General features: G+C 47.1%; 1 protein-coding gene across 1 annotated transcript in view; it reads left to right on the top strand.

Moving 5' to 3' along the window:
* Positions 1-22,633, top strand: part of SNAPC3 (small nuclear RNA activating complex polypeptide 3) — a 107,454-nt gene that overhangs the window by 21,928 nt on the left and 62,893 nt on the right. Inside the window, exons 3-4 of the mRNA XM_033919136.1 lie at positions 217-301; positions 4,647-4,751. Of these exons, the coding sequence (XP_033775027.1) occupies positions 217-301; positions 4,647-4,751 (190 nt within the window). The remainder of the gene's footprint in view (positions 1-216; positions 302-4,646; positions 4,752-22,633) is intronic.

Here is a 22,633-nt window from a genome sequence, read left to right as displayed (position 1 = left end):
GTATACTTTAGTTAATTTGGTTTTATTGTTGATTATTTGACTGACACTATTTTGGATATCTCTCAGTTCTTTCCTTTTGTTTGAAAGAAAATTAGAGCAAATTTACTTGACTTTGTCATAAATTTCTGTTGCTTATCAAATAATGCAGCTAAATTTGGAATGCTTGGCAAAACCATTGATGGAAAGTATAAATGGTATGTTTTATTTGCATTACAGAATTAGAAAGAAGATACTTGAGGATCGAGAGGAAAACCTAATTATAGACCGTACCTCCAGGCAGGAGACATTTGCCTATGAACTGGTAAGCTTTACTCTTCTCCAAATTCCTCATTGTGTAGCCATTTTGGACTTAGACTACAAGATCAATTACAGGTAGTCCAGCAAAGATAAGCTCTTGGCTGTACCTTTTTGCAAGTAAAAGATTTCAGATGTCCCTTATTAAAGACGAAACAAAAAGCCAGACCAGCTGAAATTGTTTTATGGCAAGTGCCCTTAAAGCACTTTCTGGCTTCGGTTGAGAAAAGACTGGGTTAGACTGAGCATTGTGAGGTTTTGGATGCGTAGCCTAGGCTCTTGGAGCTGATTTGGCTCATCACGTTTTGTGGCTTGTTTCAGCACTATTATTGGTTTATTTTTGTAAAACACTCCAATGCAATAATGTTTTGGTGCCAACCGTTCTCCATAAAATTGCATAAATCATGAGGGAATACAGTACAGACTTGCTAGCAGGAAGTACAAGAAATTTGAGAGAAACCCTGAGTGGAATGCTTAAAAATGAAATATGGTCCTAAACATTATTATCCCAGGACAAGCAGGCAGCCTATTCTCACATGTGTGGTGACATCATCCACAGAGCCCAGATGCGGACAGCCTCGCAAGCAGACTTGCTTGTAGAAACCTTAGAAGTTTTGTGATCGCCGCACCGCACATGTGCGAGTACCTTCCCGCCCAGCGTAGGTTTTCTCCTCAGTTTTCTGTGGAGCCGAGAAGTCTGTCTTTGACACTCTGCGCTGAACTTAGTTTGACTTCGAGTCTTCTCTCACTGCGGCTCGTGCTTATTTCTTTACTTCGTGTTGCTGTTATTTCTTTCTTTCGTCTTAAAAAAAAGTCAATTCTTCGTGTTTTTTTCGTCAAGTGATGGCGGGGCCTGCTGTGTGCCCTCAGCCTGTGGGTTTCGATTTTGCTGCGGCTGTTTATCCTTTTATGTCCTGGCCGGTCATGGGCTTCAAGAAGTGTAGCCAGTGCCAGCGTGCGATCTACCTCACTGACCCACATCGGCAATGGTCAGGCCCAGAGTCGTGCTGTGCTGTGCTACCCTTCAACCTCGAGCCCTTAAACGCTGTTGAGTTCAAGTAGAGAAGATTTTTGGAATGGATTCCCCCACTCTGGTCTCGACCTTGACCTCTGACTCGGTCAAGCTTGTTTCCACCTCGACCTCGGCTTCAACTCTCATCAAGCCTTCCTCGTTTGGAAAGTCCTCGTCTTCAATGACATCAGCTGAGTCTACTCCTGTGCTTCCCTCAGGTCGGATACCTCAGCAGATGCTTCCAGTGGTAGTGCTTAAGCTGCACAAGAAGCACTCCTCCAAGGTGAAGCATACATCTTCCTCTTCATCCTCGTCTTCGGAGCCTTTAGCCTTAGTAAGTGTTCAGTTAAAGACTCGGATACACAATTGCAGGCTACCATCCACTCTGTTTTAGAGCGGGAGTTTGGTAAATTACTTGCCAAACATTTTCTTGTCTCGACTCTGCCTCCTGCAGTCCAGCCTGGGCACTCAGCAGTCTCACAAGGAGTCGAGTCCTTGCCTGTGCCTCGAGCTGAATCTACACACTCTATTCAAGGAGTTGAGTCTTTATGAGTGTCAGGTCTGGATACTTCACACTCCATACAAGGAGTGCTTAGAGATACCTCGATCAACTGAGTCTTCTATGGTGTCTCGTCTTCAATCTAAAGATTCCAGCCCTTTATCCTCACATAAGGCATTGCCCTTTATGAGGCACAGGACAAAGTCACCTCGAGCGCGGCCTGCTTCCAAGCATCACTCTCATCGCCGGTTGAGGCACTCATCCAGGCGCAGGTCCTCTTCAAGAGACGAGCCTCTTTCATCCAGGCATACCAGCTCTTCGAAGCCTCAACGCCTCGATCGAGGACACCTTTAGCAGAACCTGCGGGTTCTGCTTCTTCCAGTGACTCATCCACGCCTGCTTATTCGCTTGGATATCAATACTCCAGAGAAGCTTTTCCTTCGTTCTCTACTCGAGGCGCCTCGAGGTCATCCTCTTGTGGATCAATTATTTTTTTCCTCCTTCCTCCATCAGATGGCTGAAGACCTTGATCTCAAATTGGATTCTGGTTCTAAGTACTCTAAGGAGTATTTAGAAGAATCAAGTTTGCGGAGTCTCTCAAACTCCCTCTCAATAGGCTTCTTTCCCAGACTTTCAAACGGAACCTGGAAACTCCTTATTCCATTCCTGCTGTTCCAGGCAAACTGGAATCAAGGTATAGAACTGTACATTGCAAGGGCTTGGAGAACACTCAACTTTCTCATCTGTCCCTGCTTGTGGAATCTTCCTTGAAACGGACTAATCCTTCCAGGGTCTATGCTACCATTACTCCTGGAAGAGAAGGCAGGACCATGGATAAGTTTGGCCGTCGCCTATATCAAAATTCTATGATGGCATCCAGAGTTTTGAATTATAATTTCATCTTTACTACCTATTTCAAATACTTTATTGATATACTGCCTGGCTTTGCTAAAGATCTTTCTCAGCACAGGTTTTTGGAGTTCCAGGAAGTCATCGCGACACTGGCCCAACTCAGATTACACACCTTCTTCAATCATCTTATGATGCCTTTGAGCTTTCATCGAGGGTCACTGCTTTCTCAGTAGCCATGCACAGGCTTGCCTGGCTTCACATTATTGACATGGACCCCAATATTCAGGATCAACCATGGTTCCCTCTCCTCCTATAACTCAGTGTACAGGAGCCCATCACATTTCAAATCTTTCCGACATTGTTGACGCATCCCAATTTATGTTCATTAGCACTCACAGCATGATATCTCTCTCCCACTGAGTAGATGATTTTGCACTCTCTATACCAGTGTCAGCCATCATTGAAGCTTCTAGAAAACCTTCCACACAGTACTACTATTGTTTCAAATGACTCGCTTCACAGTCTGGTGTAATCTCCACTTGCTAGATCCGATCACTTCTCCTCTCCCTTCAGTTCTAGACTATCTTTCCAACTCTGATCTTAAAACTACTTCAGTCAGAGTTCATCTCGGCGCTATTAGTGATTTTCATACACTACTGGACAAAACGCCATTATCTGTACATTCTTTACTTTCCAGATTCATGAAAGGTCTGTACCACCTCTCAAGCTGCCTCCTGTTCCTTGGGACCTTAATGTGATAATCTTCACTTGACCCACTCTCAACTTACCACTCAAGCATCTCACTTGGAAAGTGGTCTTCCTTGTAGCTATTACATCTGCACAACGTGTTAGTGAACTTCAAGCATTCATTTCAGATCCATTCTACACAACTTTCTACGTGATAGGGTAGTTGTTTGCACACATCCGAACAAAGTTCCTCCTGAAGGTCATCTCAGAATTTCATCTAAACCAGTCCATAGTTCTACCTGTCTTCTTTCTAAGACCACATGCTCACCCTGGTGAAACAGCACTTCATACATTGGACTGTAAATGTGTTCTTGCTTACTATTTGGATCGGACCAAACCTCACAGAACTACCACTCAACTGTTCTTGCCAAGTGAATTGCCCAAAGTCAAAAGTAACAGGCTGGTATTGATCTCTCAACCTTGGGGTGCTGAGGCAGCAGCTCTAACCACTTGGTGGACACCCCTTCTTAGCTTTGTTACTGAACTGATGGTCCTGCTGACATTGGGTGGGAAGGCACCAGCGCATCTGCGGTATGGACGGTCTTAGTTTTAAAGTGATGGATGGCACACTTTTTGACTGTATCAGGTTCTGTGGATGATGTTACCTACGTGTAAGAATATATCCCTGCTGTCCTTGGAGAACACCTACAGGTGAGTAACTATGCTTTTTTAAAAAAAATTATTTTTATTAACTATAACTTTTTCACAAGTATAACAACTTGTTTAAGGAAATACAGAGCCATAATCCAACATGAAAATAAATCTAAGTACAAACTAAGGAGTAACTATGTTTTATTGAGGGATCATTTTGGTGTTTGCAGTAGTAATGGATTTGGATGGCTGAAAGAAGGGAGGGAGTTGAGGGGGAGAAGGTAAATGCAATAATTGCTGTAAAGAGGAAGTAAGTATGGATGGGTGAAGTGGCAAGGGTCAGGGCAGGGGTGGCATTCATCTAGATCAAGGGTAGGCAATTATGGCCCTCGAGAGCCACAGGCAGGTCGGGTTTTCAGGATATCCACAATAAATATGCATGAGATAGATTTGCATCTCAAGGAGGCAGTGCATGCAGATCCATCTCATACATATGCATTGTGGATATCCTAAAAACCTGACCTGCCTGTGGCTCTCAAGGACTGGAATTGCCTACCCCTGATCTAGGTGAATGCCTCCCTGCCATGTAATTTCAGCAAATCAGGGAGCTTTGGTTTTCTTACATCTTGTTCTCTCTCCTTCCTCTCCCAGGAATCTCATGCACTGGGAAAGAAGCCTCAAAATCAGTCTGATTTAGTGGAAGCAGGTGAACTTGTCTTAACATTGAATATCTTTTATCCTGTCATATTCCAGAAGGTGGGTAATTAATTTTAATCTACAGCCCCAGTAGATTGAAGAACCAATAGAAATAGAATTTGCTTCATAAAAATGCAAGGGATTTTGAAGTCTTTCTTTAAATTGTCTTTTATTTAGCCTGGGACTGGACAGCAATAACATTAATTTATCTTCTGTTACATCTACTCAGGAGTCAGTACATATGCTGATCAATCCATTTCCGTGAACTGGGACTTGCAGAAATGTGAATACTTACATTTTGAGCACCTCACACAGTGCCCCCTCTAGTTTTCCTTCTGTCAGCAAACTGTTGTGCAGAAGTGTTTCTGATCTGCTTTACTTAGTTTTTTTTTTCCTTTCAGCTTTGTTTGTTTTTGCAGAGGCTATGGTGCCCTGAGACCCCATACTTGGGGATTCTCTGCCTGGGAAAGGACACGGGCTCTGCTGCAGGACAAGCCTTCGGGTAGACCTGGGGAGCCAGCCTGCTGTGAGACTTCAGGGCTTGGGGGGTCTGTTTCCCTGGGAGCCAGCTTGCTTTCTGAGTTTCTCAGTGGCTTGACCATAAGCTATGGGCGCCTTGTGTAAGAACCTTTGGGATATCAGGGCACCGGCTACGTATTGCCCCTCCTCCCCCCTGTTGCATTTTGAGGTTCCATGGGGTTGGGGTTCTTGGTCGGGGTCAGTCCGACTGGAAGCCCAAAGATTTCTTGTTTGGAGTCAGATTTGGAAGTATATGAGTTAGAACATCCTTTCCAGCTGAACAGAAAAACTGACAAGCACCTTCACAGAATTGTGAGTAGATCCCCATTATTTCCTATGGGGCAATCAGGATGGGTCAAAAAAATCTCAATTTTGAGGATTTCTGGGGTAAGGTTTCAGGTCTCCCACCTCCCAAACCCCTTTTTCTGTGTTTTTGGTTTTTCAAATAAGTCTCCACAGGCCGTTTTTTTGTGATTTTACTGGTGGCAGCTATCGTGGATTTCAGTCATTCTTTTTTTTCAGAAGCTTCTATCTGCCTCAGAACCCCTCAATTTTGATATCAATCGACAAGGATGGACTCCTCGGGGTATGTTGACACCATTTCTTGTAAAGTTGTGTTGGATGCCTGGCGGAGGAATGCCTGTGTATCGCGTGCCACAGCACGAGGGAGGAGCGGGAGCTTCGAGCTTAGCCCATCCATGTCCTTCAGGGCTGGTGAACCACTTGGTCTGAGAAATGGGTAGAAAGCCCTGTCTGGAGCTCCAATGTCATGAAGACACAAAGCGGAGTAACCTGAAGTCTGTGGCACCCACGAGGGCCCAGCTGGAGGTTCTGCAAGCTTCATTTACTTCCCCTGCACAAGGCTTCTCCCCAGAATTTGTAAGTCTCATTTGGCAAACCTCTCTGATGTAAGGCAGCCTGCGTGCATGCAGCCATGGCCTAGGGAGCATTCTCTCCTCCGGTGTCTGCTTCTCATTAAGCATGCCGGGCCTTGGCTCCAATGACCTTTCGGAGTCAGACTGGCTGGATTGGAGGTCAGACTCCATGCCACTTTTCTGTCAGGGCTCTGATACAGTCCTGGATGACTCCAGTTCCCTGTTTGGGTTCGGCAGTCAAGAGGCTCCCTGGCTATTGACCAGGGAACAACCCTCGGATCCACCATCTCTTCAAGTCAGTTTATGTCCATCACTTCATGATGCTATTAAAGAATTGAAACTGGAAGCTCAAACCTCCACTTCCCAATTCACCGTCATGAGTGGCTCTTAATGCTCAGAGCTCCTTTTTTCCATCATATCCGGACATTGCTGCCCTGGTTACGGAGCAGTGGGAGACTCCAGAGGGGTCATTGAGGGTTGCCAAGGCCAAGTTTAGACTTTATCCCATGGCACCTGAGTTCCAGCAGCTTTTTGACCAATTTAAGGTGGACTTGGCGGTGGCTCAGGTCTCCAAACGTACAGCCCTCCCGAGTGAGGGTGGTTTTATGCTGAAAGATGCTCAGGATCACAAGGTGGATATCATTCTGAAAAAGCAGTTTGAAGTTCTTGCTCTGGGGATCAAGGCTGTGGTTGCAGCTTCCTTTGCTGTTCAGGCCTGCCACACCAGACTGCATTGGCAGCCCTATAGCTTGTGCTGAAAGGGGTGGATTATGTGGAAGACAGATATTATCATGCATGGAGGTAAGCCTCGAAGGCGTTCTAAGGCAGATAGATAGATTAAAAATTGACAAATCTCCTGGCCCAGATAGGATCCACCCGAGAATACTGAAAGAGCTCAGAGACGAAATAGCGGAGTTACTCAGGCATATTTGCAACCTATCCTTGAGAACAGGGATAATCCCGGAAGATTGGAGGATAGCAAATGTTACACCAATCTTCAAAAAAGGATCGAGAGGTGACCCGGGGAACTATAGACCGTTGAGCTTGACCTCAGTTCCGGGGAAGATGGTCGAATCACTGATCAGGGAAGGTATCAATGAGCATATAGAAAAAAATAAACTGATGAGAACAAGCCAGCACGGTTTCTATAAAGGATGATCATGCCAAACAAATCTACTACATTTCTTTGAGGGGATAAGCAAACATTTGGACCAAGGTAACCCCATTGACATAGTTTATCTGGATTTCCAAAAAGCCTTTGACAAGGTACCCCATGAGCGCCTGCTGAAGAAACTGTGGAACCGCGGGGTGGAAGGGGACGTCCACAGATGGATCCAAAACTGGCTGGTGGATAGGAAGCAAAGGGTAGTAGTAAAAGGACACTACTCTGACTGGAAAGGGGTCACGAGTGGTGTCCCGCAGGGATCAGTGCTGGGACCACTGCTGTTCAATATATTCATTAACGATCTGGAAACAGGCACGAAGTGAGAAGTTATCAAGTTCGCGGACGATACAAAACTCTCCAACAGGGTCAAAACTGTTGAGGAATGCAAAGAACTGCAGAGCGACCTGAACAAACTGTGTGAGTGGGCAAAAAGATGGCAGATGAGCTTCAATGTGGAGAAATGTAAGGTCTTGCACATGGGGAAAGGGAACTCCATGTACAGCTATACGATGGGAGGAAGGGTGATGGGGAAAGGCACCCTAGAAAAAGACCTGGGGGTATTGGTAGATACAACAATGAAGCCAGCGGCGCAATGTGCAGCGGCCTCAAAGAAAGCGAACAGAATGCTGGGCATTATCAGAAAAGGTATCACTACCAGAACGAAGGAGGTTATCCTGCCATTGTATCGAGCAATGGTGCGACCACATCTGGAATACTGTGTCCAATACTGGTCACCGTACCTTAAGAAAGACATGGCGATACTTGAGAGGGTCCAGAGGAGAGCAACTAGGATGATAAAAGGAATGGAGAACCTTTCATATGCCGAAAGGCTAGACAAACTGGGGCTCTTTACCCTGGAAAAGCGGAGACTGAGAGGAGATATGATACAGACGTATAAAATCATGAAAGGCATAGAGAGAGTGGAGAGGGACAGATTATTCAGACTAGCGGGGACAACAAAAACAAGAGGTCATCCAGAAAAACTGAGAGGGGACAGATTCAAAATGAATGCAAGGAAGTTTTTCTTCACTCAGAGGGTGGTGGACACCTGGAACACGCTTCCAAAGGAGGTAATAGGTCAGAGTACAATACTGGGTTTCAAAAAGGGACTGGATGACTTCCTGGAAGCGAAGGGGATTGCAGGGTATAGATAGAAGGTTACTCTACAGGACAAAAGCGAAAAACGTATGTGAGTTTTAGGGTAGGAGCACTATCGGGTCCTGGACCTGAGGGGCCGCCACATGAGCGGACTGCCGGGCACGATGGACCTCCGGTCTGACCCGACAGAGGCAATTCTTATGTTCTTATGACACCCTATATTACTTTATCAGGGTCATGAGCATGGTGTTGGCTTATGCGGTCTCGGCTTGCAGAATGCTCTTTATTTGACAGTGGGCAGGTGACTCATCATCCAAGGTGACCTTGAGAAGGCTGCCTTTTAAGGAGCAGATGCTTTTCGGTAAGGGTCTTGATGATCTTATGGCCAGTATGGCAAATTGCCATCCTGAGAGTCTCTTGGAAAATAGACCATGCTGTCTCCCTGGCGGGAGTAGAGTAATTTTTGTCCCTCCTGCTGTTCTCGACAGTACAACCCGGGTTACTATTACTACTACTATTACTACTATTTATCACTTCTATAGCACTGAAGGATGTACGCAGCACTGTACGTTCTACCCAGTGGTCCTACCAAGGTTGCAGGAAGCGATTCAGCAACTCCAGATACCAACAGTCCTCTGGGGCTCATGTCAACCCACCCTCTTAAAAGCCCCAATGATGCCAGGTTGGCTGCTGCACCTCCACATATTGGAGGGTAGCTGTTGGCATTTTGGAGGGAGTGTGAGAAAATTTCCTAAGACCATTGGATGCTGGATATCATCAGAGTGGGTCACAAAATCGAGTTTTATTGCCCTCCTCTGGATTTGTTCCGTGACTCTTCAGCTGGACGGCCAGAGAAGGAGGCCAAGGTCTGACCCACCTTCAAAGGCTTCTATGGACATTCGGGCCATAGAACCTGTTCCAACGACAAATTGATCTCAGGCAGATAATCCAGATACTTCATCATGCCCACGAAAGGTGAAGAAGAGAGGAGGCTCATCTTGAATTTTAAAGCGGTAAATGCATATTTGAAGGTCCCTCGCTTCCACATGTATATAGCTTGTTCGGTCATCGTGGCAGTGGCTCCAGGGGAATTTCTGGCTTCTCTAAGAATTGCCATACTGGGACAGACCGAAGGTCCATCAAGCCCAGTATACCGTTTCCAACAGCTCCAACCCAGGTCTCAAGTACCTTGCTAGATCCCAAGTAATGAAACAGATTTTATGCTGCTTATCCTAAGAATAAGCATTGGATTTGCCAAGCCATCTCAATAATGGCCTATGGACTTCCCTTTTAGGAATTTCTCCAAACATTTTTTAAACCCCACTAAACTAACTGATTTCATCACATTCTCTGGCAACGACCTCTAGAATTTAATTACATGTTGTGTGAAGAAATATTTTCTCCGATTTGTTTTAAATCTACTATTTCATAGCTTCATCGCATGCCCCTTAGTCCTAGTATTTTTAGAAAGAGTAAACAAGCGATTCACATTTACCCTTTCCGCTCCAGTCATCCCATCCCTTTTATCATTTTCATCGCCCTTTTCTGTACCTTTTCTAATTCTGTTATATCTTTTTTGAGATACGGCAACCAGAATTGCACACAGTAGTCGAGGTGCGGCCATACCATAGAGTGATTCAAAGGCATTATAACATTTTCATCCAGGTCACGTGATGCAGCCTGCCTGAGCGGTCGCACGAACGGAGAGCTCCTGCCTCACACCCGCTAAATCGGCGATAATACCGACCCCTCTGTGTCCCCACGGCAGAAACGAGCAGGCGAGTCGAGAAATAACACCCCGCTCTTCTCTTGACCCTCAGGAGTGACCGCAGCGGCACGGGTTATGCCCGTTAAACCGGCGAAAAGCACCCGGGACAAACCCTCTCTTACCCCCTCCAAGATGGCGGCGGAGCAGGCCACATTCACCATTCCCGCTGGCGACTGGATCACCGACATCACGCGGTCGGTCACGGCGGCGCTGGCAGATAAACTTAATAAAATCCAATCAGCGGTGGATGAAATGCATGAGAAGTTTGACTCCCACAGCCAGCGCCTGACGGAGGTCGAGCAGCGCGTGTCCGACCAGGAGGACACGTGCGTGACGCTGACTGCCCAGGTGGAAGACCTACAACGAACGTCCCGGGAGTTACTGGCGGCCCTGGAAGAGCAGGAGAACAGGAGTCGTCGGAACAACCTGCGGCTGGTCGGGCTCCCGGAGACGGTGAGTGAACAGGATCTCTACACGATTTTCAACACGTGGCTCCCTGAGACCCTAAACCTGTCTGGGGGCGCGGAGGCCTTCGCTTGCGAACGGGCGCACCGCATTGGGAACCGTCCCCCGGAGGGGGGGAGGGCGAGAACTGCCATAGCCCGCTACTCCAACTGGAGGGAAAAGGAACTCATACTTAGGGCTTTCCGGAAGGCGGGAGCCTTGGATTACAAAGGATCCCGAGTGCTTATATTCAACGATTACTCTGTGCGAGTGGCGGCCCAACGCAAGCTTATGGCACCCTCATGCCCTGACCTCCACAACAGAGGAGTTAAATTCGCGCTGGTCTACCCGGCGAAGCTTCGAGTCTGGCATGAGGGCAAAACTCTCACCTTTAACAGCGGAGAGGAGGCCAAGGCGTTTCTGGCGACTCTACCCGCCTAATGTTATCCTGAACCGGCGGCCGTTGATTTGAGATTCACCTGCAACTACGGCTCATTCTTTCCAGGAGCTGTGCTGGAGTCCTTTTGCAAGTGGCCTTTGTGTGCACCGTGGGACCGTGAGACCAAGCCGCTGATGCGGTGGTGGGGCTCACCTCCCCGGCTTGGGTATGACTTCCGCACCCGAGTGGTTGGAGCAGCCTGAATGCCGCGCACCGGACCTTGAGGGGCCGCGGTGCTTACGACTTTCCTGTGGACTTCTGTATCTCCTCCGGCTGCACCACACCCGGAGGGAATCTATCTGACCTGGGTGCGGGCCGCCCTGGCTGGAGGGGATCCCTGTTGGAGCGGCACGCGGCAGCTCTGGAGAACTCCTTTGGACTCGTTGGTATCACCTTTTCACTGTCCACTGTTAATGTTTCACTTTCTGTTCTCTTAATAATTGCAGGGACTATATGCTAGGGGTATTGTTCGGTGGGTGGGGGGGGGAGGGCTCCGGGCAGGTTGGGGGACGTATATGGGTATGTATGCTGATGGGATGGGATCAGCATGGGGGGAAAGTGTGGGGGGGGGCGGGTGGCGGGAGAGTTATGTGGGGGTGTGTGAATGGGAGTGTGTGGTTGAATCCGGGATGAGTGGGCAGGGGGGATGGGTGGGGGTCTGGGGGGTGGACACAGAGGGCACAAAATCAACCAGGACAGCGAAGCTTAGCTGGGAGGCTTCGTCTGGGCCTATCTGTTCTTTCTGCATGGGTCGAATGTGTGTCTGGTTGGTGGAGAATGGATGAGCTCACACATCCTGGGTGGGGTGTTTCCTTCCGGATTGCTGTGCTGCATAGAGCTACTCTCTCCCTATCATGGCTGATTTAAGAGTTGTTACCTTTAATGTCGACGGCATCAGGTCCCCGGTAAAGAGAGCCCGTATTCTTACCAGCTTGCGAAATTTGAAAGCGGAAGTGGCGTTCCTGCAAGAAACCCACCTTACTCAGATTGAACACTCTAAATTGCGGAGAAACTGGGTCGGGGATGTCTATTCTTCCACATCGGGGGGCCGGAAATGTGGGGTGGCAATACTGTTGCACAAGAGGTTACCCTTTATCTTGCATAAACAATTGACTGATCGGGAGGGGAGATATGTACTTGTGCTGGGGGAACTTTGGGGTTTAAAACTGTTACTCTGTAATTTGTATGCCCCCAACTCTTACTGTCATAAATTTTTCTCCTCAGTTCTCTCCCTAATATCGGCTTATCCGGATTATCAGGTGGTCCTGGGGGGGGACATGAATATCACTGCAGACCCGGGGATGGATTGCAAACCCCCCAGGCGCTGTCTGAAGGATCATGATAACAAGGGGGTGGGCTTCCTGGCGCAGCATCTAGGTCTGGTGGACGTATGGCGGACACTGCACCCATATGATTCGGATTTTACTTTTTACTCTCACGTGCACAAGGTATATGCCCGCCTGGATTATATATTACTAGACCAACGGCTGTTCTCTAGGGCTACCAGATCGGAGATAGTGGACTCCTCGATCTCAGACCATACTACTGTGGATCTCACCCTGACACTGGCAACTGGCAGTAAGGTCTCCTCTTGGAAAATGGCGTTACACCTGTACCAAGACCGGGAATTCCGGACATTTCTCCGGGCACGATGGGCGGACTATCAGGCTACTAACGATACCCCAGATATTGGACCGATATCTTACTGGTATGCCTCCAAGGCAGTCCTGAGGGGGCACGTGATCGCGTACACTGCGGCTAAACACAAGGCCCGGGGAGCTGAGCTCCTGTCGCTCACGAGACAACTGCACGGTTTTCGCAGGGCCCATATCTCTTCTCTCTCGGATACAGAGCGACAGGAGTACAAGAAAATACGTGATCGTATCGAAACTTTGCTTCAACACCGAGCGGAGCACACCCTTGCGTTTCAACGGTATAACTTGCATAGATGGGGGGGAAAGACGGGGAGACTTCTGGCGAACCTAGTGAGACCCTATAAGAAACGTCAAATTATTACGGCAATCCGTGATGCTGGGGGCACTCGGCACGAAGGGGAGAGACGAATTGCGGAACAATTTGTTAAGTATTATGAAAATCTATATGGTAAGAGACCTCTGGATGAGATGGCCCTCCAGACTTTTTTTAGGGGGTTATCGTTACCACGCCTGGAGGAGGATCAAGCTGCATCTTTGAGTCTGCCGATTACCGAGGCTGAACTCCGTGTCACCATACGGTCCCTTAAACTGGCAAAGGCGCCCGGCCCGGATGGGTTTGGGCCCGAATACTACCGCATTCTAGAAGATCTGGTGGCGAAGCCCCTGAGTGCAATGTATAACGAAGTGGCGACATCGAGGGGCTCCTTTCCAGATAACATGGCTCACATAGTCCTACTACCTAAACCGGGTAAAGACCCGGACCTGGTGGGGTCGTTCCGCCCGATCTCCCTACTAGATCAGGATATTAAGCTCTTGGCTGCGACTTTGGCGAGACGTTTGAATGGTCTTCTTCCCGATCTTATTCACCCAGATCAGGTTGGGTTTGTACCGGGTCGATACGCCTCTATGAATTTACTGAGGGTCTTGGGAGCGATCCATGACAGGGTAGGCAGGGGTGGACAGGAGGCGGTGGCGGGACTGGACATGGAGAAAGCATTCGATAGCATCTCTTGGGATTATCTTTTTTGGGTCCTGCGTCGGGGTGGATTTCAGGGTGATTTTTTGGCCTGGGCTTCGGCCCTATATCACAACCCCAGGGCGCGCTTAATGATCAATGGGGGTTTAACGGAAGATTTTGGCTTGCAGAGAGGAACAAGACAGGGATGCCCGCTCTCACCGCTCCTCTTCCTCTTGGCTATCGAACCTCTTGCGGCAAAAATCCGGCAGGATGTGACAATTCAGGGAATAGTGGTGCGGGGACAGGAATGCAAAATCAGCCTGTTCGCAGATGACATCTTACTCTACTTGGACCATGTTTCTCTGCATTTGCCCAGAGCTCTGGAGGTGATTCGAGCCTTTGGAGCACTGTCGGGCTTGCAAGTTAATTGTAGTAAATCGGAACTTCTGCTACTGGCCGGGGGTCGGGCGGAGCCCTGGCATGCGGTGTTGCCCATCGCGCCCACGACTAAACCAATGAGATACCTTGGAATATACCTCAGCACTGATCTACCCACGCTTTACAACGCAAATCTCCACCGGCCCCTTGAGGCCGTCGCAAAACTGTGCCAAGCTTGGCAGGACCTGCCGCTGGGGATTCTGGGCCGGGTAGCCTTGGTGAAAATGATTCTAGTACCAAAACTCTTGTACCCCTTGCAGGCCATGCCGCTTTGGCTCACCAGGAGGGATGAATTTGTCTTCAAATCTACTATCTCTCGCTTTGTCTGGAGGTCTCGCGCTCCTCGGATAGCGATGTCCAAGCTTATCTTGGATAAATCACTGGGGGGACTCAATGTCCCGGATATTCGGCTTTACAATGTTGCCTCTCTCCTCCGTTGGATCCACGAGGGCTACACTGAGTGCTCCCGCTACTCCCCTCAGGGATGGATGGCGAGCTGGAGTGCCCCCTTTCACTTTATGAATCTTATTCACCGACATGATGACCCAGGGAGGCGCTACACTGTTTGTTCTCGTTTTCTGCGCCCGTTCAGGCTGGCATGGCGATGGTGGAGGCGAAGACAGCAATTGCCTCTGGACATATCCCCTTTTATGCGTCTGGAGGGCAACCCCAGGTTCACACCAGGCAGGGGTAGATCTGTATTTCAGCTTTGGTCGGCCCAAGGTTGTAAGTCGATGGAAAACATACTTGATTTGTCTCCCCCTGGATTTCCCACCTTTCAGCAGGTTCGGGACGCGTGGGGCCTCCCTTCGAGTTATCTGTTTTCTTATTTTCAGGTTCGTCACTACTGGGAAACGGAGCGTAGAGGAGCGGCGGGGGCTTGGGACAGGGGCCCTCTGGATACCCTGTTCTCGGCCACCCAGCCCGCGCTAAATTCTCTTGCGCACTGGTATCGTGTCCTTAAGTTGTCTCTGACCACGTCGGTACTCACGCCGGTGCGTACTTCCTGGGAGCGGGACTTGGGACAGGATATTTCTGAATCACAGTTCACTGCCTGCTTCACTACACTATATTCCTACACTAAATCTGCCGACTTCCAGGAACTCCAGTATAAGATCCTTCATAGGGCTTACTTCACGGCACAGAGGGGAGCGCGAATGGGACTCTGGGAGAGCGGTTTTTGTATTAAGTGCAAGAGCAGCGCCGGTACATATATACATTCCTTTCTGGAGTGCCCCCGGCTGGATGTATGGGGGGAGGCCCTCCCCTTGTTGGAACGAGCGGTGCAGCGTACTGTGGAATGGGACTATGGGTTCTTGCTCCTGGGTCTGCAGACATCCCTCCAGGACCAGGGATTCACCACGCCCCAATGCAGATTTCTTTATAACGCTATTTTAGTAGTGAAAAAATTAATCTTGACATACTGGATGTCTGAGGAGCCCCCTCCGTTGCCGCACTGGAGGAGTCGGCTTCGAGAGGTGGCTATGTTTGAAATTCGATCCCATGAGAGAGCACCGAGCGTGCTTAAGCAACACTACGCTGGCTTATGGGTGAGACTACGGGACTTGGTGTCGTCGACCGCACGGGAGGGGGATCAGGGGCCCTCTTAACAGGGAATTGACTTTACATTTTCTTGGCCGGCCCTCGGTGGTTTGCTTCCATTAACTGACTCTTTATAGCCTTCTTTCTCTTTCTCTTTCTCTCTTTTCCTACTTTGGTGCCCTGGGGAGGGGGGGAGGGGGGGAGGGAGTCACCCGGAGTATGAGTGAATGGCTAGTATGGGATGGATGATGATGAGTGTGATTGGTGTTCTGAATGTTGTGTGGCATTTGGGGGTTTTTCTTATGGAAAATGGTGGGAGATCACTGTTCCGGATGGGCGGCTTACCTTTCTAATTGTACCCCTCAGCTTTTGCCCCCACTGCTCTTTTTGTATTGTTCTGTTTTTGTATATTACATGCATATGGGGGTGTACTAGGGGAAGCCTTGCTATTGTTCCTGATTGTTCCTGCTTGTTATGAGTGATGGACTATTCTTTGTCTTTTTGATGGTTCCGGTTACGCCATGATGGGCGGTGTATTTTTCTCGCTGTCAATAAACATACGTTCAAAAAAAAAAAAAAAAATAACATTTTCATCCTTGTTTTTCATTCTTTTCCTGATAATTCTTAACATTCTATTTGCTTTCTTAGCCCCCACCGCACATTGAACTGAGGCCACCATTGAGCTGAGGCCATTTTAACGTATCCTCAACAATGACACCTAGATCCTTTTCCTGGGTAGTGACTTCTAACATAGACCCTTGCATCACGTAGCTATAGTTTGGGTTCCTCTTTCACACATGCATCACTTTGCACTTGCTCCCATTAAACATTGTCAGCCATTTTGATTCCCAGTCTCACAAGGTCCTCTTGTAATTTTTCACAATCCTCTTATGATTTAACAACTTTGAACAACTTTGTGTAATCAGCAGATTTAATTATCTCACTAGTTATTCTTATTTTTATATCATTGATAAATATTAAAAAGCAGCAGTCCCCGCCTAGACTCCTGGGGAACCCCACTATTTACCCTTCTCCATTGAGAATATTGACCATTTAAACCTACTCTGTTTTCTGTCTTTCAGCGCGTTCTTAATCCATAATAGGACATTACCTCCTATCCCATGACTTTCTAATTTCCTCAGAAGTGTTTCATGAGGTATTTTGTCAAATGCCTTTTGAAAATTTAAATATTTAGTATCGACTGGCTCACCTTTATCCGTGTGTTTATTCACCCCCTCAAAGAAATAAGAACATAAGAATTGCTGCTGCTGAGTCAGACCAGTGGTCCATCCTGCCTGGCAGTCTGCTCACGCGGTGGCCCCCAGGTCAAAGACCAGTGCTCTAAATGAGTCCAGACTCACCTGCGTACGTCCCAGATTAGCAGGAACTTGTCCTGCTTAGTCTTGAAACCCCGGAGGGTGTTTTCCCCTACAACAAACTCCGGAAGAACATTTCAGCTCTCCACCACTCTCTGGGTGAAGAACTTCCTTATGTTTGTACGGAATCTCTCCCCTTTCAACTTTAGAGAGTGCCTTCTCATTCTCCCTACCTTGGAGAGTGTGAACAGTCTGTCTTTCTCTACTAAGTCTATTCCCTTCAGTATTTTGAATGTTTCAATCATGTCTCCTCTCAGACTCTCTTTTCAAGGGAGAAGAGGCCCAGTTTCTCCAATCTCTCACTGTACGGCAACTCCTCCAGCCCCTTAACCATTTTAGTCGCTCTTCAGTAGATTGGTGAAGCAAGATTTCCCTTGACTAAATCCATGCTGGATTTCTCTCATTAATCCATGCTTATGGACCTCATGGAGGCATACCTCTCTTTACAGTCGCCTTGATCCTGTATAGATATGAGTGACACACAAATAGAAGATTAGATTAGATTAGATATTCCCATTTTTCTTGACCATAGAAAATTATCTGAGATTTCACATACTTCAGCAACATTTCCAGTTTGCAGCTCTTCCATTCGGATTGGCGACAGCCTCCCACACTTTCACCAAGATTAAGATGAGGATCCAAGTACATCCCTACCTGGTCAATTGGCTGATTAGAGCCCTGTTTAGATAGGAGTTTGAGCTGGCAGTGCGATAAGTGTTAGATTTGCTCCAGCGGTTGGGCTGGATTGTCAGCTTCAAGAAGAGTCATCTGGAACTGACCCAGAATCTGGACTATCTGGTCATTCTTTCTGACACGGCTTGGGGCCGTGTTTTCCTTTCCGAGCCATGCAGACAGAAGCTACAATGACAGATCCTATCTCTCTTGCTTGGCATTACCTTCAGGTTTTGGGCTCCATGGCAGCATCCTTGGAAGTTGTCCCCTGGGCCAGGGCACACATGTGCCATCTCCAGGACTCTCTTTGATGGCGATAATTGTATTAAGCAGGCTCTAAGGGAGGCCCATAATCCTATATGTATGAGACACCCCTTGCCTGGGAACCTGAAAAGACACTAATATGTATATATAAAAAGATTAAGATAAATGATGGAAATGCTTCAGAGACTTGGACACAGCACGCAGAGTATGTATTTTTCTCTTACCAATGAAGCAAAGAGGAAATATTTTATTTTGCTTTAATATCTGGAAAAGTGTGTGATAGTCATAACATAACAGTTGACTGTAACTAAAAGTCATAAAAACAACTTATAAATAACAGAAAGCATAGGCTAGGGACTATACTGACCTAAGAACTAACATAGTTTGCACTGTTGCCTTAATGCTTGGGAAACAGTACCTAGCTGTTTACCAGTATTTTACATAGGTCTGCTGGGATGTCTTGTAATTCAATAAACATCTGATAATTAAGTCATTATAGTTGCTAAAAAAAATTATGATCAACCAGAAACCATGTATGGAGGAAGGGAAGGGGGTGTGCATGTGGAGGGGAGGAATGGGAAGAGGTGGGGAGGAGAGGTACCAATGCTCCCACCAACATGGTGTCCAGTGAGGACCGCCCCCCCCCTTACTGTGTTACTTTTAGGTCCTCAGTCTTATGGGCAGGCTCTTCTGTCCTATCTTAGACATCAGCCATTGCTTTGGAGTAGATGTAATAGATTGAAAGATTAGGTTTTTACCTGAATAATCTTTCTATTAATCTTCTCAGGAGTCTGTATGACCAGCCCTCAGTATATACTGTTTTGCCTGCTTTTCTGTCTTGGATGTTTCTAGTTTCCAGGCCTGGAGTTCTGTCAGCCAGATGTCTGAGCATAAATAAATCCTGTATATGTAAGTGTATTCCTCAGCCTCTGGCTCCCTTGATGTTAGTGCCAGTTGCACACAGCAGGTTGGTTCTCTGTGGTTGTTTAAAATTCCTATTAATTGTTGTTCTCATTCTTGTTTCTAAGTTATAGAGCAGAACAGAATTGTGTAATGTAGGCGGAGAAGTTCCCCATGCCCTCCTTTCTTTGTATTCTATTCCAGTGGAGCTCGATTGCTTTGGGATGTAACTGGAGGGATCACTGTGCTCCACCTCTGTGGAAGGTGCTCAAAACTGAAAGTATTCACACTTCTGCAAGTCCCAGTTCATGGGAATGGATTGATCACCATATGTATGAACTCCCGAGAAGATTAACAGAAAAGATAATCCAGCTAAGAACTTAATTTTTCATTAGAAGTATAAATGTATGTTGTACATGTAAAATGCTTTTCGTATAAAAGCAGTCAATAAATATAATTTAATTGAGAGCTTAGTGAACTCTTGCCAGAGCCACAGCTGTGCTTGATTGAAAATATCATGATTTCCCTGTTCTCTGGTACCAGTGAACCAATTGTGAAGAGAAACTATGAGCTTGCCAATGACTAGCTGTACATTAGCATTTTTAAAATGTTTGCTGCAGGTTTTAGAAATTGCTTCTGTGTAAGATAAAATATTCCTTTCTAGTGCAATGTGTCTAGTGGTCCTGAAACTATAGGAGGTTCTGTATCTCTGCATGTTCTCATCTCTGCCTCCTTTCCAGGAAGCTGCTTCTGCTCCTCAGTTTATTTTCTGCAAGCAAATTGCTCAGAAATGTTTCTGATCTACTCTGTGGTTTTATTATTTTGGGGAATTTTTTCTCAGTGTTTGTTTGGTGCCCAGAGGTTCCCACTTGTTGAGACCTCTGCCTGGGAGAAGATGGCAGACCTACGCAGTGGAGATCTGCTGCTAACAGGATCAGCCATTGGGAACACCTGGCTTAAGGGCTGTCCCCTGGGTAGCTGATTTACTCAGGAGCTTGAGTGCAGGCTGTTTAGTTTCTTCCTAACAGTGGGTTGGCTGCATGATCCTCTCCCCTTTCTCAGTTCGGTCTGTCGGGGGTTGAGGCTCAGTCTGACCTTGGTTCGACTGGCAGCCAGATGTCCAGGTTCATCCAGTGAATCTGTGAGGTAGATTTCTTCTCCACTGATTACAGCTGAAATCCTATGCTGAAGCAGGCACCACATGACTCAGTGAGTAAGGCTATTGTAGCCTATTGGGAAAATCAGGGGAGGGGGGAAGTAGAGGTGGTGTCCCCAAAAGTTGAATTTAAGATTTCTGAGAACAGAGTCTAGGTCCCTCACCTCTAAAAACCCTTCCCTTCAGGGAAGTTTCCATGAATCGTTTTTAGCACAATTTTTCTGGAGGTGGCCATCTTGGATTTTAAATGATCTTTTTTTTCTGTAACCTTCATCTGCCTCAAAACCTCTTGATTTTGCTTAAAATTGACACTCTTACCCCTGTATCATGCCAGGTTTATGCTGGATGGCCGGCTGTGGAGCGTCCATGTCCTGTATGTGTCAGAGTGTGCAGGGGAGGGGCGGGAGCCTCGGGCTCAACCTCCTCCAAGTCTTCAAGGGCTGGAGATCTGCAGGAGGTGCATTCCCAGGGGAAGAAACCCTTTTCTTGACCCTCTGAAAATGTATTGGCCAAGTGCAGTTGGTGGGTTCTGCGAAGCCCAAGAGGACCAGAAGGTTGTCTATGCCAGGGTCTTCAAGTTTCAAGTTTACTTAAAATTTGATTGATTGCCTAATCATACATTCAAGGCGATGTACAATTCTAAAAAAAATTTACAACACAGTACAGGGGAACAACGTTAAAAATCCAAAGACATGACTTACCAGACAGACAGAGACAATAAGGAAGGCTGGGGTAGAAATACAGTAATTGAAAGAAAATGAGACAATTAAGGGAAACTGCAAAAGGAAGGGTTTGAAAGAAATAGTCTGCCGAATTGAGAGAAATCAAAAATGTCTGAACTAAAGTGTAGGGTCCTAATTTGAGATTTTTAGTAGTCAAAAGCATCTTTAAAAAGAAAGCATTTTAACTTGCTCTTAAATCTATCAATATTTCATTCTTCCCTTAAATAGATTGGTAGGGAATTGCACAATTGAGGAGCCGTGTCTGAAAAGCTATATTGTCTACACATGTTAATGGTTTTAAGTGAAGGAACAGTCAGCAGATGTTGATCGTTAGACCAAAGTATTCTAGTAGATGCATATGGAATTAGAGCCCTTAGGTACCTTATGTGGTATGCCTGTTTTGAACTGCTGAGGGTCCTCAGTGTCTGTTAGCAGTGCACCAGTGATGGTGGCTCAGGGGTTCTCATCTCAACATGCTCCCCAATCAGACGAGGCTGCAGACCCTGGACTAGGAGGTTCAGTCTGTCATTGACTGGGAGGATGGAAAGTTTGATTCCATGCCACTTTTATCCCAGAATGAAGTTTATCTGGCAAGAGAATAGCAACCCTGGAACCAGGGGAAAGACCCCACAGTGCACTGTCGAGTATTTCCACCTTGCTGCAATAGTTAAAGCTGGAAGTTCCTCCAACTTCCTCTTTTCAGTGCTCAGTTATGAAAAGTTCTATGGCTTCAACTGTGTTTTTTTTCTCTTGCATTCGGACATCACTAAGCTGGTCACTGACCACCGGGAGTCACCAGAGGGATCCATTTGAGAGTCTATTTGAGTATCTATGGCCAAGATGTATTCGAAAGCGCCAGATTTCCAGCAACTGTTTGTTACAGCCAAAATTGATTCACTGATGACACAGGTCACTAAACTAACCTCCCTGCCTAGTGAAGGAGGGGTAATGTTAAAAGATACTCAGGACCGTAAAGTGGATTTGCTCCTCAAGTAGCAATTTGAAGCTTTGACCCTAGAGATTAAGGCGGCAACCGCTTCTTCCTTTGTAGCATGTGCTTGTCACACCCTCCTGTCTCTGTCCTCAGACCCAAAGGATGAGAAAGATTCCAAACTTCTCCTCTCTGGAGTGAATTATATTGCAGATGCTCTGTATGATCTTATCAGAGTAAAGAGCAAGGTCTCAGCCTATGCTATTTATGCTTGACGGATGTTCTGGATCAGAGAGTGGGCAGGAGATTCTACCTCTAAAGATACCTTGAGCAGGCTTCCCTTTCAGGAGCAGATGCTATCTGGGAAGGGCCTAGATGCTACCTGATGGTCATTGTGGCGGACCTTTGCCCCAAGGCCTTAGAAGACAGCAGACCTTGAATGCCCCAAAGTTCAGGACGGGGCAATTTTCAGGGCTTCTGAAGATTCCTTACATATACGGGAGGCCAAACGACACAGAGACCATTTCAAGGACCGCGTTGGAGATTCAGCAGGGACAGGAAGCAGCAAGCCTCGGGCTTTTGTTCCTCACCAGCCCCTAAGAAAGCACAATGATGCCAGGACAGGGGCCGAGCTCCCCCAGATAGGGGGCAGACTGTTGGCCGTTTGGTCGGTCTGGTCTCAAATTGGCACAGACTACTGGGTTCTGAATATTGTCCGAGAGGGGTTTAAAATCGAGTTCTGTGCCCCCCAACCAGACTGCTTTGTAAATTCTCCAGTCATTCAGTCGGAGAGAACCCTCAAAGTTCAGGCAATGATACAAAGGCTACTGATTCTTCAGGCCTTAGAGCCGGTTCTGGATGCAAAAATGGGCTCATATACTTTATCATGCCCAAAAATTTTCAGACGACTAAAGGCCAAGTCTAGACCTCAAGTCGATCTTTGCAACACTGAAGGTACCACACTTCCGCATGGAGACGATGTGGTCGGTCATAGCGGCAGTGGTGCCAGGGGAATTTCTT

The sequence above is a fragment of the Geotrypetes seraphini genome, chromosome 1 (genome assembly GCF_902459505.1).
Source record: "Geotrypetes seraphini chromosome 1, aGeoSer1.1, whole genome shotgun sequence".
NCBI classification, from domain to species: domain Eukaryota; kingdom Metazoa; phylum Chordata; class Amphibia; order Gymnophiona; family Dermophiidae; genus Geotrypetes; species Geotrypetes seraphini.
This window is presented reverse-complemented; position numbering and strand designations above follow the sequence as displayed.